At 31.9% G+C, this 15,926-nt stretch overlaps 1 protein-coding gene and 1 long non-coding RNA gene across 3 annotated transcripts in view; both read left to right on the top strand.

Annotated features, from left to right (window-relative positions):
• The window catches only part of LOC134260099 (galaxin-like), a 30,117-nt gene extending 29,455 nt beyond the window's left edge, over positions 1-662 (top strand). The window contains exon 6 of the mRNA XM_062742679.1: positions 235-662. Within this exon, the coding sequence (XP_062598663.1) occupies positions 235-298 (64 nt within the window). The 3' untranslated portion in view covers positions 299-662. The remainder of the gene's footprint in view (positions 1-234) is intronic.
• An 8,874-nt stretch (positions 663-9,536) lies between these two features.
• LOC134260087 (uncharacterized) lies at positions 9,537-10,739 on the top strand. 2 transcript variants are annotated; one of them, XR_009990471.1, is made up of 3 exons: positions 9,537-9,640; positions 9,791-9,880; positions 10,485-10,739. It is a non-coding gene; the product is annotated as an uncharacterized LOC134260087 (long non-coding RNA). The 2 variants fall into 2 exon arrangements; XR_009990472.1 differs by lacking the exon at positions 9,537-9,640 and adding an exon at positions 9,673-9,694.
• The last annotated feature ends 5,187 nt before the right edge of the window (positions 10,740-15,926 follow it).

The raw sequence follows: 15,926 nt of genomic DNA, 5'->3' as shown, positions 1-15,926 counted from the left end.
GATAAGAAGCACTTAATTGTTTATAGCATATTTTATGTATGTATATACTATGAAAATATGTGATTTTCAAAGAATTGTGTTATAATATTTAGTGTACAATATGGGAAAAAGAAAACTAAGGGAGAATAGAAAATCCTGAAATCAGAAATACAGACAGCATTGCTTACCGTTCAAGCTTTGCGGTCATGATTATAAACAAATGCCATCTGACATTTTTTTGTTTCAAACAAACAGCTGTTTGTGGAACTCGGACATACAATCCTACGTTCAGTATTTGCTGCAACGGAGTAATCAATAGCAAAGGTTCGCGCAGAAGTTGCTGTGGAACTCGAAATTACAACCAAACTTTCAGTATTTGCTGCAACGGAGTAATCAATAGCAAAGGTTCGCGCAGAAGTTGCTGTGGAACTCGAAATTACAACCCAACTTTCAATATTTGCTGCAACGGAGTAATCAATAGCAAAGGTTCGCGCAGAAGTTGCTGTGGAACTCGAAATTACAACCCAACTTTCAGTATTTGCTGCAACGGAGTAATAAATAGCAAAGGTTCGCGCAGAAGTTGCTGTGGGACTAAAAATTACAACCCAACTTTCAACAGCTGCTGCAATGGAGTTATCTGTTAGATAATTGTATAATTCTGAAATAAACAAAATAAGTTATATCACCATCAATTTGTTGTTGCTGTTATTGTATTAAAGATGACATGTTTAACTATCACGTTTCATGGTTAAAAGATTCAGTATACAGTTCCAAAGTAGGTAAAGGGTGTCTAAAGTTTTTTTGTAATCCCTAATAGCACCAACTTCTCTATCACGTCGTATATAATACTCAAATCCTAATTCTAGGTATTTTAAAGTAGAAAAGGATATATTTTTAAAAGGAAATATAATTAACCAAGCAATAATTAATTACTTAAAATTGGAGACAGGAGCTTTTTTTTAAATAAAATTTCAAATAATACTTTGGTGGAAAGAGACATAAAAACACTAGAAATAGAATGACAATTTTAACGAATAATGACCGATCGACAGGGGATGCTCTCTCCTCCATGGCACCTGATCCCACCTCTGATGTTTCGGAGGTCCGTGTGTTTGCTCTGCTCCTATTTTGTGTTGTTTTATGGATTTTGATATTTCATACTGTTTGTTATCTCCATGTCCTTCATCTACCAGATAATTTTTAATTTTTGTTTAGATTTTAAACAGAGTAATAACTTTAACTAAAATTCAAGGTTTAAAGCCAGGACACATATTGTCCTTACATGCTTATTGTAATTAACACGGATTTTGTCAAATTTTTCAGAATATGCACCATCTATGCATCTGTTATATTTTCAATTTCATTGAATTTGGTTCTATTAGGGAAGGAATACTTGTGAGTGATAACAGGAAAACTGTCTTAAATATTAAGATTTTTTCATTTCATTTTTAGGGGGTAGGGGGTTAGATATTTTACAATAATATTACAGCTATAAACACTTCATTGTAATTAAATACTTTAAAAAACGACGTTCGATACTGCCCTAAGGGAGTAAAATAAGAACATGGACCCAAATGGAATCTGTAGACTCTAAATCATAATTATTAACATAAATGAAACATATGGAGATAACAAACGGTATTGAAGATCAAATGTCCACAAAACAATACAAAATAACCTTTGGAGATCAAACACATCATAGATGGTGGGATCAGGTCCAATTGGAGGAGGAGTTATCAACTTAAATTTGGTAGTCCCTGCTGACCGTGAAAAAAAAGTCACACTAATAAAAATGCGATATTAAGTGCCATTTTTAAAATGGTCCTTTAAAAGATACAACTTATTCAATTTTTAAGGCTTTCGAAGTGTTTTATTGTTATATATAATAAAACAATTACAAAGAAACTGGTAAAAGAAATAGAAAGTATAATTGTTTCCATCATAAGTAGATTTCTTCTATTAAACTATTCAGAAGGCCCAATTAACAGTGTTTCTAGTAAATAATGTCGATTTTAATAAATATGATAAGTATTTCATTTACTTAGTAAAAAACATTCTAGATTTTAATTAATTTCAGAATTACATTTACTTAGTAATAATTCATAAAATTTAGTAATAGAAAGCATATTATCTCTAAATTAAGTAATAATAATTTAACAAAAATGAGTAGTTCATTTACTAACTTAAAGTAATACAATTCCTATAATTTAAGTAATTCTATTTTATAAGTAAATGAATTCATCCTTATTACTAATTATGTTTTCAATTACTAACCATGATAGTCATTTACTTGCTATTCTGACTAAATGGATTACTAATTATTACTAGTTTTTCTTAATCTAATATCTTATTTTAAAAACAACAAGTAAAACTTTTTTTAGAGTGTAGGGAAGGAATACTTGTGAGTGATAACAGGAAAACTGTCTTAAATATTAAGATTTTTTCATGGCTATAAACACTTCATTGTAATTAAATACTTTAAAAAACACATTCCGATACTGCCCTAAGGGAGTAAAATAAGGACATGGACCCAAATGGAATCTGTAGACTCTAAATCATAATTATTAACATAAATGAAACATATGGAGATAACAAACGGTATTGAAGATCAAATGTCCACAAAACAATACAAAATATAGGAGATCAAACACCATAGTGGTGGGATCAGGTCCAATGGAGGAGTGAGCAGCTCCCTTCTGACCGGTCCTACCTGCCGTGTGCTTCTTGTTCTGATCTGAAATTAACGGAAAAAAGCCTTCGTCTATTCCGTGCTCAAATAATGGATTAACAATAAGTATTAAATAACATCAGTCAGCAATTGACTCTATGATAAATTGTATTTGTAGACAAGGTCACGGCATCGACCATAGAACTAGCGAAATGATGATGTTAAACGAGGCTGAGGAAATTCTTGTTTCATCAACATGTTTGTCAACAATTCATATCTATTTAAAAATTGTTCATATGCAGCACAAGCACTTGCGTATCGAATAAACTAAGATATATAAACTCCGTATGCAGGCGATGAAGGTATATTGCTGCATAATTAAGGGAAATGACGATTGTTAAGGTAAAGTCAACAAGTTTATCATAGAGCTTGGGTGTTTGGTTACCATTAACGTCGTTTTCAAGTAAAATATCCAAGTATGAAACAGATGTGTCAGACTCTGTGTTATCTTTTATCTCAAGCTCACCAGGATATATCGTATCGACATATACTTTAAAAGAATGGAAATTACCATTGTGAATTGACAATACGTCGTCAATATATCTAAATGCGAGTTGAAGGCCAAAACAAGTGTTTTTTTCTTTTCACATTTAAAATTTTGCACAAATTCTGCTCATATGAATACAGAAATAGGTCTGCTAATAACGAGGCGAAATTAGTACCCATAGGAATTCCAAATGATTCTAGGAAGACCTGGTCTCCAACAACTACAAAGATATTGTCAACAGAATCTCAAGCATCTGTTTGGTGTAACATTCAGAGTATTTGTGTTCACAAAAATAATTTTTCTAATGACCGATAAAAACGGTAAATTTACGAGTTCAATTTTTATTCAAAAAGCTGCCTTCAATGATATAAAAAAGCCTGGACTTTGACTTATCGTGGGGGATGGTTGTGTATTAAGTTGAAAAGTCGTAAGGACATTATGAAGATGAAACAGATGAAGGAAAAAAAAGTTTTCAATCTCAAACGTCCATTTCAACAATAAAAAAAAACAGGTGCATTACAAACACAAACCGCTAAAACATCAGAAGCTTGATCAAGTGTAACGGAGGAGTGATTATCCCATGTAGACCGGTCACACTCGCCGTGTGCATCTTATCATGATCGGTAAATAATTGGAAATTTCATAGTCAAATTGCTTTGTATGTAATAGCATAATAAGGAGTATGAATAACGACATTCAGTATATGACTTAAGAATGTTGGCATTTGTAAATATGCTCATTGTACCGATCATAGAACTAACGAAATGATTACTTTCACCCAAGTAGTTGATATGCTTGTTCCATCAAATTTTTGCTGTTTAATCCAAATCTATATGAAAAATAAACATAACATCAGTCAAACAAGCGGTGGAAAATGGTAAAATCGAACAGGATGTATGGTGTATTTTGTACTCAATTTAAGATTTTATATATTAAATATTCTGGTTATTCTTCTTAAAGAAAAGGCATGGGTGATTTAATTTCTGACATACCAATGTCTTTGCAAATATTTAATATAGTACACAAAATAAATTGATTTCGATGAAACATATGGAGAAGACGAAAAGTATTCAAGATCAAAAGTCTAGACAACAATAAATAGGAGTAGAGCAAACACGGCGGTCCTCCTTAACATAAGAGGTGGGACCAGGTGCAATGGAGGAGTTAGTGTTCCCTGCTGACAGGTGACACGATTCCGTACATAAATAATGGACCAACAATCAGTTTGAAAAACGTCAGTCAGTATTTGACTCAATGATATTTATGCCTCCTATGAGAAATATCATCCTGATAGTGCAGTGAAAAATAACCAAACACAGATATGCGGTTTTGTCGATTTTTTTTTTCCAAGGCACTACCAGGCTAACAAATATGGCGCAACAAAATCAAGGATTTTGATTGGGTTACTCTGTCAAGAAAATCAAAGTTTGCGATTTCGCAATGAAAGGTTATTTGATAATTGCGCTGCGTTAAAGGCGCATATCCTGCAGACTGCGCAGAGATATGCGGAATTATCCTAAGGTGTAAAATGTATTTCTCATAGCGGCATAAATTGAATTATCTGTGATAATATTGTTACTGTTTTCTGAATCCAAATAATTTTAGTACGTTTACAGGATGCAACTTTTTTTACTTTGATCATATATTGTTCTTGGTCTATGATTCCTTTGCATTCCGACAACCGGTACATTTACCGTCTAAATTTTGTTTTTTCATTCTTCTATTAACGATCATTTCAGTCCTTTTCGATTCTCTCTTATATGGAATCTCAACATCAATTGACATTTATAACTTGTTCCCGTATTTTCCAATGCAAACACTTATCAGAGATTTAAATTGAAAGATTGGGAGAAAAGCATAATATTCTTGAAATAAGTGTATGTTATGATACATTTATTTTTTCTTAAAATGGCGGGAGTTTGATCTCTCAAATCCTTGAGAGTTTCAAATGACCTATATTCTTTTCATGGGCATAAAATGTTGGTTAAAAAAAAAGAATATTTAGTAAAAAATACTTTACAAAACATGGGAAATATAAAAGCATATTTTAATTTAAATAAGAATTGACGAAGAGCAAAATTTAATTGTTATATTGATAAGAACTTCAATGATATTAAGTAAAACTTAACTATCAAAAGAACTTACATTGGATTATAAAGCATCAGTTCACAAATTACATGTATGGAAAGAGCAAAATATTTCATTTGCAATAATTTTTACTTTTACTACAAACACACATTCTTACTAATCTTATTTTATGTGTTCAGCAGTTTGCGTGAGTAGTTAAAAAATGAATTCATGTATATATTTTAACATTTTGGAGCATTAGAGCGAAGTAAACACAGACACCTGAAACAGAGATGGGATCGGGTGCTATGGAGGAGCTAGCATCCCCTGCCGAACTGCCATTCACGCCGTGTGGTCCTTGTTATGATCGAAATCCGTTTACAATTCAGTATGTATATAATTGTCATTTAATTTGAATGAAAGCAGCATGTCACTTAATGATATATTGTTTTTTCTGACAAGATCGTTGTATTGTCCAAAGAACTTAAGAAATGATAACTTTTCTGTCAATAATTTACATCGTTTTAGAAATTGTACATACGTAGATCATGCTCTTGCGTATCGAATATACTGAGAGATAGAAACCCAGTATGCAGGTGTTGAAGGTTTATTGTTGCATAAGTAAGGGAAGATGAAAAGTTTAAGTATTTATAATTAACATCTTTCTCTTATAAAATATGCAAATATGACACGGATTTGTGAAACTCTGTGGTATCATTTATTTCAAGTTCGCTGAAGCATATCGAATCGACATAATGGAAATAACCATTGCACATTGACAATACGTCGTCGATATAACTAAATGTCGAATTGAAGGCCACAGCCATTGTTTTCTTCTTTTAAAGTATAGAATTTTGGACAAAGTCTCCTTCATATCAAATGTTAATGCAATATAGGTCTACAAATAAAAAAGCACAATTGGTACCCATGGGGATTCCAATACATTGTTGGAAGACCTGTTCTTCAAAAAGCACATAAGTATTGTCAATCAGAAACTCAAGCACCTTTTTGATGTCAATTTCAGAGTACTTGTGTGTACAATCAGACTAATTTTTAACAAAATAATTTTGCAAATGACCAATTAAAAGGTAAGTAAATTTACCTGTTCCATTTTAATGGAAAAAGCAGAAATAAAAAAAACTTTAAATCATCTTGCGGAAAGGTTGTATATAACTTTGAAAAGTAGTAAGTTTTTGAACTGTCGATTGATCAGGCACGGATCCAGGATTTTTTTCCAGGGATGTCCACCCCAGTTGAAAAAATACAACTTAGAAATTAAAGCTAAAAAAAACTAGACTTGCACAAAAGTGAAAATGTATTGGGGGGGGGGGGGGTTGACAGAAATAACTATATTTGGTATATTGTATATCTTTGCCCCCACAACAGTTAAATTTTGAAAAATTCTTGCTTTAAATGTGCTGAACTCTATAAATTGTATAAGAAATATAAATGAACAGAACATATTAAAGTTTCAAAGTAGTTTATTGACAATTTTGGTTTTTATAACGTCACAATCAGTCCGATTTTATATATTTTTTTTTAGAATGAGGAAAAAATGGACAAAATTTTAGCTTTAAAATTTATAGAGAGCAAGTTTGTTCAAGAAAAATATTTGCATATTTCATTGATATTATCATTCTACACATTATATCAAAATATTGACACTGATCAGACCTGCGCTCTGTGACTTTTACTCAAAATATCGACGTAATATATATATTTTTCTGTAAAAATCATGGAAATTAACATTTACGCCATTTTCATGAGGTCATTTCAAACATATGACGTCATTGCTTATAAAAATATTCAGTGTTTTGAAGTCAGCATATCTCCCCCTGTTTAAGAACGTAATAAAATATTTCTCCGTCAAAGTTTGATTAGGGGGGCAAATATTGGTTAATACCAAATAAAGTTCTTTGTTGAAAAGCAAAAAAAAAAAAACAACAACAACAACCAAAAATAAAAACAAACAAAACAAATACAAAACAAAAACAAAAAAACTCTTAAAAATCCCTATTACTTTTCATACCAACTTAACACAGGTCCGCGTTTTCGAGGGTTGTAGGGTTGTTTTGTAGTGCTCCTGATTTTTCATTCATTATGATTTAAAATTTTAATAGCATAACTGTTACATTAGAACTTGAAATCAAATTCGATATTTCAAAATACAAAAGTCATCATAAAATTAGGATGACGATAGCCTGCCAGATTCGCATTGCTACAGTTACCGTCCAGAATGTGTAGTGATAATATTGATGACTTGTATCTATATACCAAATTCTGGAATTAGTCCTGAAGCAAAAATGACAGGGATATCATAACTTGTTTTCAATTCTGAAAGTTGAAATGAGAGAAATTGCATAATATATTATGTTTCATCGTTCAGTGTAACAGCCGAGAATGAGTGGTGTATTACAAAGAATGACACAAATTGCGCAATTTGACCGAGAAACCAAAAATCTATGTTACTAGAAACGATCTCGTTGCGAGCAACGAGAGGTCTTCCGTCTGATTCCGAAAAATAACCCTAAAATCGAGCTGAAAATCTATTAAACATTTTTTGGACATACTCATAATTGAAACGGGTCACTAGCGTGAAAATCTGATACGCTTATCGATTACGCTATTTGAACAAATTCTCTAAATTCACTTATATGTACATGTAATTCTGCAACAGTTAATCTGTCTTCGAATTATGAAAGGAGGGTCACTATTCATAATTTCGCGCCAGACGCCACGAGTAAATCTTAGCGCCTTTCACTTGGAATGTTCTATTAAATAGGTGAGATGGTTAATTTTTTTTTATATATAATTTTCCTGTTAATCACGAAAGTGGATGATTCCGATTACCTACAGTTTCATGAAAAAGGTGGCGTGTTTCACCGAAAAAATGCCTCGATCGCCCTACGAGGGTCAAGGAATAAGATTCAATTATGTTCAATAACTTGAGAAAAAAAAATTGTTTATATGAAGTCAATTAAACGGTCTTTTAAAAAGAATTGTCTTTAAAAAAAAATTCTTATTGTATCAGTTGTCTTTTCTATGAAGGTCAGACGAGACGTTCCTCAAAATCTGTTTTGTACATCTTCGAAATGTATGAAAAATGTTCAAAATTTTAATAACATTATGATTTCTAAAGCAGTTTCTAAACGTTTTTAAAACATCCAAACACTTAAAAATTTGAAATTCGGAAATTATTTTTCTTCCCCAAAGGATTATATAAGAAAAACTACCCCTGGTATCTCTCAGAAATGCCTGGTAAGGTACCTCAATTTTTTGTGAGTAAAAATGTTTAAGTAGCAATATTTCAATGACAAACTCTTAGAAAAATTTATCTATTATTATGGAACGTCTCGTTTTGTACTTACTATACATATTGTATCTTGAAAAACTATTACTTATAACTACATGTACGATTTAAGCTATGTGTTTCCGTGATGCTAAACAAAAGAAAGTAGGTATTGTACTTCATTTGCACATTAATTCTTTTCTATTTCTACTTTGAGAAACAACTAAAACCAATTAAAGAAGACGTGTAAGGAGGTCTTGAATTACAAATGTAGTTTGACACAGAATTGCAACGTACCTATGTCGTGACAATACAAGTTTTCCTTCAAATTTCATTGCTCCTTATGTTACTTTCGTTCAAGCAAACGCTCGGCTGCCTTTGTAAACCCCTATTGCGAAATGTCGGAGTTGACAAAGACCGCCGCCATTTTGGTACCGCTTTAAATTTTTGATTGTTAATATCTCGAGTTTGGATTTATCAATTTAAAAACAAATTATATATTCAGCCTAATTGAAAAAGTTTCTATTCACCATACTAAAATAATTCAAAAATATTGAAAAAAAAACAAGTTAAAAAAATTCGACTTTTTAAATTTGCATCTGGTAACGACCGGAAGTAGAGACGACGAACAAAACATCGCGTCCTGGATAGTACTTATCACGATCTATAATCCCTGAAAGTTTTACAGTGATATCTTTTACCGTTCTTGAGATTAACCCTGGACAAAATATCATTTAAAAATCAGAAATTGTCCGTAACTTGGCACCAGAAAGGAATTTCCAAAAAATCTCTCGGATAAAATAACTTCAGATAATAACACATTATACCTGCAAATTTCATGAAAATCCATTCAAAAGTCTTCGAGAAATCGCGTGCACAAAATTAGATGTACGGAAATATAATAATAAGAAGAAACAGTAGAATCACTATAAGGTCTTCCGTGAAGACGGAAGACCTTAATTATGAAAAATGGTGATGATTCATTCAGTCAAACAGGTTTCATGATTTAAATTTATTTGTTGTTATAAAAGCTTAACATTCTTCTATGTTTGAGGAAGTCAGATCTAGACTAGCAACCAATACATCTAAGGTAGAGATTTTATACATGTATTTGTATTTTGATGAGGACGAGAATAATAAACATGTAGAGCATTGAATGTAAAGTAATTTGTACAATTTTAAATGATAAAATAGTTCAACTATTATATAATTACAAAGCAAATTTTCCTTTTTTCTGTAGGATTTGATCTGGACTCGAGCAGAATGATTTCGTATTTGACATTTGTTTCTTTTCTATGCCTACCAGTAGCTGAAACTTTCTTAATGCGGGGTTTGTATTTTGTATAAATAGTAAAACGTATATATTTAATCATTTGTAAAAGGGCACTTGGCGTACAAAATTGTTTTGGGCATGGAAAAATGGGGAAAAGCTTTGTGTAACATGAAAACTTAAAAAAAGAAAATTAAAACTTTATTTTTTTTGTACATTAATAATTAAGTCAAAACGCAATTTCGGAGGAAATGTGGAAGGTTTTATAGGAAAAAAACTTTTAGTGTCGTAAATAATTTTACATGAAATGAAGCAGTTTCGGTGTTTTGATATTGGTTCCAATCCCTGTATCATTATTCTTATTCAGGTTGAATCAAAAGTGGTTAATTGATATGAATAACAAAGAATATATAAACAAAACCTGTATAGTAGTATGCAACAGTCAAGAAAAATATTGAAAACAAAAAATTACATTTAATATTATGCTTGTGACGTTTAAATTTTACTGCACATTGAATTTATGATACGTTCTTCTACTGAGTAAATCATGTGAAATTGGAATTCATTCAATAATAATAATTATTAGGAATGTTTGCTATTTTGTGTAATGTTTTGCTTCATTATTTCGTTAATAATTTTGTTCTGCACAATACTTTTTTTACAGATAAATGTGGAAGTAAATCTTTTAACCCCAATTTTGATATTTGCTGCAATGGTGTCATCAATAAGTATGGGAGGGGAAAAGACTGCTGTGGAACCAAAGCCTTCTACCCTCATCTGGCCACCTGCTGTAATGGAGTTGTCAATACCCCTACCTACGGCAGGGGTTACAAGTGTTGTGGAACTAAATCATACTACCCTAACTTTGATAGGTGCTGCAATGGACAAATCTGTTAAATGTGATGGCCATTTAAAATAAAATTTTGGCGATGAAATTATCAAAGTTAACGTATTTTTTCAAGAACAGGAGAAAAGTATCAGGAAAAATACAGGTTAATACATAATTTACAAATAGAAAATGCACATAAAAACAAGGAATAAACACAAAATATCTAAGACCACACAAGGAGTAATACATGTCGGCCAGTGTGCAATCGGGTGTAACGAAATCGAACGGTTTATTTACCCGTCTGACAGTGCCTATTAATTGATCAAAGTAATTGAAAGTCTGTGAATAAATAATAATTACGCAAAAATGCGTTTAAATTGATGTAAACAAAACTTAATTTTTTCCTACTTTTTGTTCTGCATTACCTAATAATGTACCGACTTTTATGTTTGACCTTTCATATAAAGATTAAGCTCTCGACAGGGGATTATTATTACCCCTATGGTACCTGATCCCATCTCTGATATTTAAGGTATACCTTTACTCAGATGACTAAAAATTCCACTGATAAAAACGAAAAACCACCTATTTCACATTGTACACCTTTGATTCTTGTGTTAAATTTCAATTTCAAATAACTAGGTCAATGGCCTCGTTTTCATGCTAGGGGCCCCTGAGTATTTCTAGGGAAATACCTCAAATTTTCACACTATGACCATTTTTTTCTTGATTATCAAAATAAAACAAGCAACAAAACTCTTAAATAATGAAATATTATTGCAATGTAACAGAGTTGCTGCATATAAAGAAATGAGTAGAGTTTGGGCCATAAACGTGATAATTATTACAGTCCGAATTTCCACTGTCATATTTATATTTTTTCTCTATTTTTAATCAAATATTGCAGAAACCTGACTGATAAGAACTAAGTGGTAATCTTACTAATACCCATACTTCCCTTTCTAAGGAAGAAAGTTTTCAAAATCACCTGTCTGTTTACCACTTGTAGAATTGAATCCAAGTTCTTCTAGACTGCAATTTATATAATGAGCCTTACAAACGAAGACAATGTTGTTACCTGCATTGTCGGCACGAACCGGTACGTACTGATCATGTGATCACTAATTTATTATTTTTCACTTCTGGTTTATTGAACACAGAAGGATAGATGGTTTTCATATTGCCCCTCAATCTTTTAATATGTGACTTGAACATAGATTTGATTTGAAACTGATTTTGGTGCATACTAAATTACATTCTCTGCTGACCAATTGTCATATTTTTCTATCATGCAGTCAAAAAATATCGAATAATATGCTACCCTGCGTTTCTCTTTCCTTTCAATATATAATTAGAACCTCGCCAAAGATCCGCACGTTACTGTTCAACCAAATGCCACTGCTTTGTTGTTATGTCATTTAATGTCACTCCTAATCCTTGAAAACGAATTACCAAATAACAATATATACAACATATCTCTGTTTTCTTAATTTTAAAACTTCAATCTCAAAATCAATTTAAGATTTAAATTTAGGGTAGAGAAAAAATTGTGAAAAAAATTATTTTCTAACTCTGAGAGGGCTCAATCACTCACAGATCTAACAAAATCTCTAAAACGTATCTTCTGAAAAGCTTTCTCTTTTATGCGATTTACATGCGAACATTGTGTGTAAAATAAGTTTAATGTGTTCTTCTGTCTTCAGTGGCAATGGATATCATTAATATCTTAATCATGCTTATCTCCACGAAACCATACAAAATTATGACATATTTTTAAATCTTTATTAATTAAACAACATCACTATGCACATTCTAATCATAAGACAAGCTTCCATATACTTGTATCTTTTTGAGACGTTTTAATGTCAGCTGGAAGCGCACAATCACAATTGAAGCAAACGATGGAAGGTTTTATCAATGTGTACATTTCATACAAACAACAAAAAAGAAAAACAGAATAACAATACAGATTTTTTTTCAATACGTGCACCATGCATATTGATGACTGTATGTAAATCTTAGGTGTCGAAAGGAGAAGGTATGATAGCCGCTGAATCTGGCCCATTGTTTGATGTTGAAATAACTGATCACAGTTAAAAATGTGATAGTTCGTTAAATTGATGTTTGAAAACCAGCATCGATTTTTTATTCAAAGCATACGCAGAGACCACTAGAGGGCGCAGAACTAGAACGATTTACCGAATTACTCTGGTGGAATTTCGTCAAATTTGAGATACTCAGTACCCTTCACTTTGGAAAACATAGAGCACAAGCTTCCCTACCTGAGATTTTTCCACACAAGATGCATCTGATCCTAGTGTATGAAATATGTATATTTGGTTGATAGGCAAGCTTGTGCTCTATGTTTTCGGAGAGAAAATTTTCTGTAAAATTGATTAAAAATTGCATGAAAATGAGAAAAATCTTAAATCGACTTATTTTCTGACCTTCAACTGTTGCATCATTCTAAAAGACAACCAAAACCAAGGACCAAAAAGGCGTCTTACCCTATCTTGTCCATACTCGATCTGACATTAGAGAAAAAAAATTAAAACGGAATTACCCCTAGGCGAGCAAAGTATTTGTTCATAAAAATATTCATCGCATGTAAGGTGATCAACAGTCAACAAGAAACATATAAGATAAAATATTATTGTACATAGAGCTATAAGGAAGTTCATTAGATATAATTTTCAATGGTGAAAAAAATATGGTAATATTTGCAAATGGTATCATGAAAAATTATTTAGGTACCACACACTTTTAAAAATGATATAAAATCAAAGGTTTAAGATACAGAATTACATAAATGACGTCATATGCACATGAATTCAAAATATTCATTCTATATATCTTTTTATCATTATTTTATGTAGGGACAGTCTGTTTTGGAGTTTTGTGCTTGTGTTGGAGAGGGGGTTATAATATAATGTTTGATGTATAAAACATTCCATTCACATAATATTGAGGTAAGCCCTGCCGATCTCTTTGATCTTTTACCCGATTATTCCTTGTTTCGGGGTTCTCATCAAATCGGGTGCAGGAATTCAATGACTACATGTAAGGCCATTTCAAGTCTGTTCTTTGTTTAGTGTTCTTTAAAAAAAATCCTTTACTGACATGACATTTACAGAAATCCTGCAAAGTCTAGATTATGAATAACGATCATTTCTCTAAATTACATAAATAACTTTATCTGTACATAAATTCAAAATATCCATTCTGTTATTTCGTTATCATTTATTTTATGAAGGGGGCATTTCTTTGATTTTGTGTCTTTTCGGAGAAGGGTTATGGTATAATTTTCTATGTATTGTTTAATCCCAGACCTTTGCAATCCGCCAAACTATGAATTAAGACGTTAAAATTCTTTCTAATTTTCACTATTTTCCATGTTTATACACTGTGCAATCCGACACCATGACCCTATGCAAGTAAGTTTAGACAGGTTTCACTGTACATTAAAAGATTCCATGCACATAAGATCAAATTTAGTCCCGCTGACCCGGATCTCTATGCACCTCTTTCTAAGGGTACTCAACAAAATGGAAACTGGAATTCCCTTAATGTTCCTTTGACTTCATCAGACAATTTCAACTTTGTTCTTTATTTAACGTCCACATGCCTTGGTTTTTTATACCCAACGTCAAGGTTTAGAAATGATAACACATCAATAACACAAACTTTTATGTGCATATAGACAAGTGGTCCAAAAGTCATTTAATATCATCGTTAATTTGTGGTTTTACTGGGCATGCTCAGTGGGTAAAGAATGTACTTTCAACGAAACGTTTCCATCATTTGATTTTTTCTTGATATCTATGACGTAAGATGCATTTTTATGATTATACTTTTGTTTCATTTTCCACCGTTGTTTTTTACTACAGAAACACATTACTCTCATTAAATGAAAACGAGGCTCACTGAATCTCCAAACGTAGAAAACAGGATTACAAATGCTGTTACAAACCACAATAATTGACACTATTTTGAATGTTCGTTTGAAATTTATTAAGTCGAAATCGAACGGAAAAGTTATTAAGATCAATAAAGGGGAAGTTGTCATCAAGAACACACCAATGATGGTGGACATTTTTTTGAAGATACGCCCTTGTGTCCTCCCAACTATTGTAGAATGGGCAGAAAGTTTTCTGTGTGAATGCACCAACCTTTGAAACTGAAATATCAGATATAAAAAGATAACGAGGTTAAAAACCAGAAGGAGTAAAAGTAAAAATCTGCAAGTATATGTCACCGCATTTCTCTTCAACATAGCTAAGCGTACTATTAAGCAAGACAGGCCATATTTTTCATCCCAATCGAACAATATGCCATAAGTTATGAACATTGCTATTACCCATAAAGCAACGGACATTTTTATTATCATTTTCTTCGTTATAAAAGAGTAATATCGCATTGCCAAAACGAAGACACAGCAACGGTCGACATTCATCATGGTAATGACGAACAGTGATACGATGTAACAGAGAACAGTTGGATACTTCTTAATATTACATTGATACAGCTCGTTAACCCAGTTGTAAGGTATGCAAAGGAAAAATCCCGTCAAAAGATCAGACAAAGCTAAATTGAGAGACATGATTCGAATTTGGAAGCACATGCGTTTACTGACATACAGCAAAAAGATTGAAACAGCATTCTCAACCATCATAATCATTCCAAAAGGAATCTGGATCCTATAGTCAGGCAGTATCTGTACGGTCAAAATTAAGATGGCACCATTATCCTGAACAGAATCGGAATGATTTCCAGAAATGTCGGAGTGGTTCATGTTTTTACACAAAATATGCTTCAACGATTTGTATAATGTTTGTAGTTTCAACTCCGGCTGAAATACCTGAACTCATCTAGCAGATCTATGCTGCTACTTTTTAAGATATACATGAAAATGAATTAAAATCAATATAAACTGTGGAGATCAGAAGCAGTAGTCGGGTAAACCGATAAACTTTTAGACATTTCCATATGTACATAATGGCATAAGGGCATATGCAAAGGTACCTTACCTACTGATAAATTTGCAACATATTCTTAATTTCAAAACATATTACCCTTACATGATCTTGACCAAAAAATCAGCATGCGTTACTAAGGGTTTTAATTAAATATCACAGTTTTTCATCGTTCAAAGAAAAATATGCAAAAAATTACTAAACGTTAATTCCAATTATCTTTTCATCCAAATTTGTTTTAGCATATGTGTGCAATCCATATATATATATATATATATATATATATATATATATATATATATAT

Source organism: Saccostrea cucullata, unplaced genomic scaffold (genome assembly GCF_032062105.1).
Source record: "Saccostrea cucullata isolate Sc308-1 unplaced genomic scaffold, CSIRO_AGI_Scuc_v1 ctg1923, whole genome shotgun sequence".
Lineage (NCBI taxonomy): Eukaryota > Metazoa > Mollusca > Bivalvia > Ostreida > Ostreidae > Saccostrea > Saccostrea cuccullata.
The sequence above is the reverse complement of the archived record's forward strand: the minus strand, read 5'-3'. Positions and strand labels throughout refer to the sequence as shown.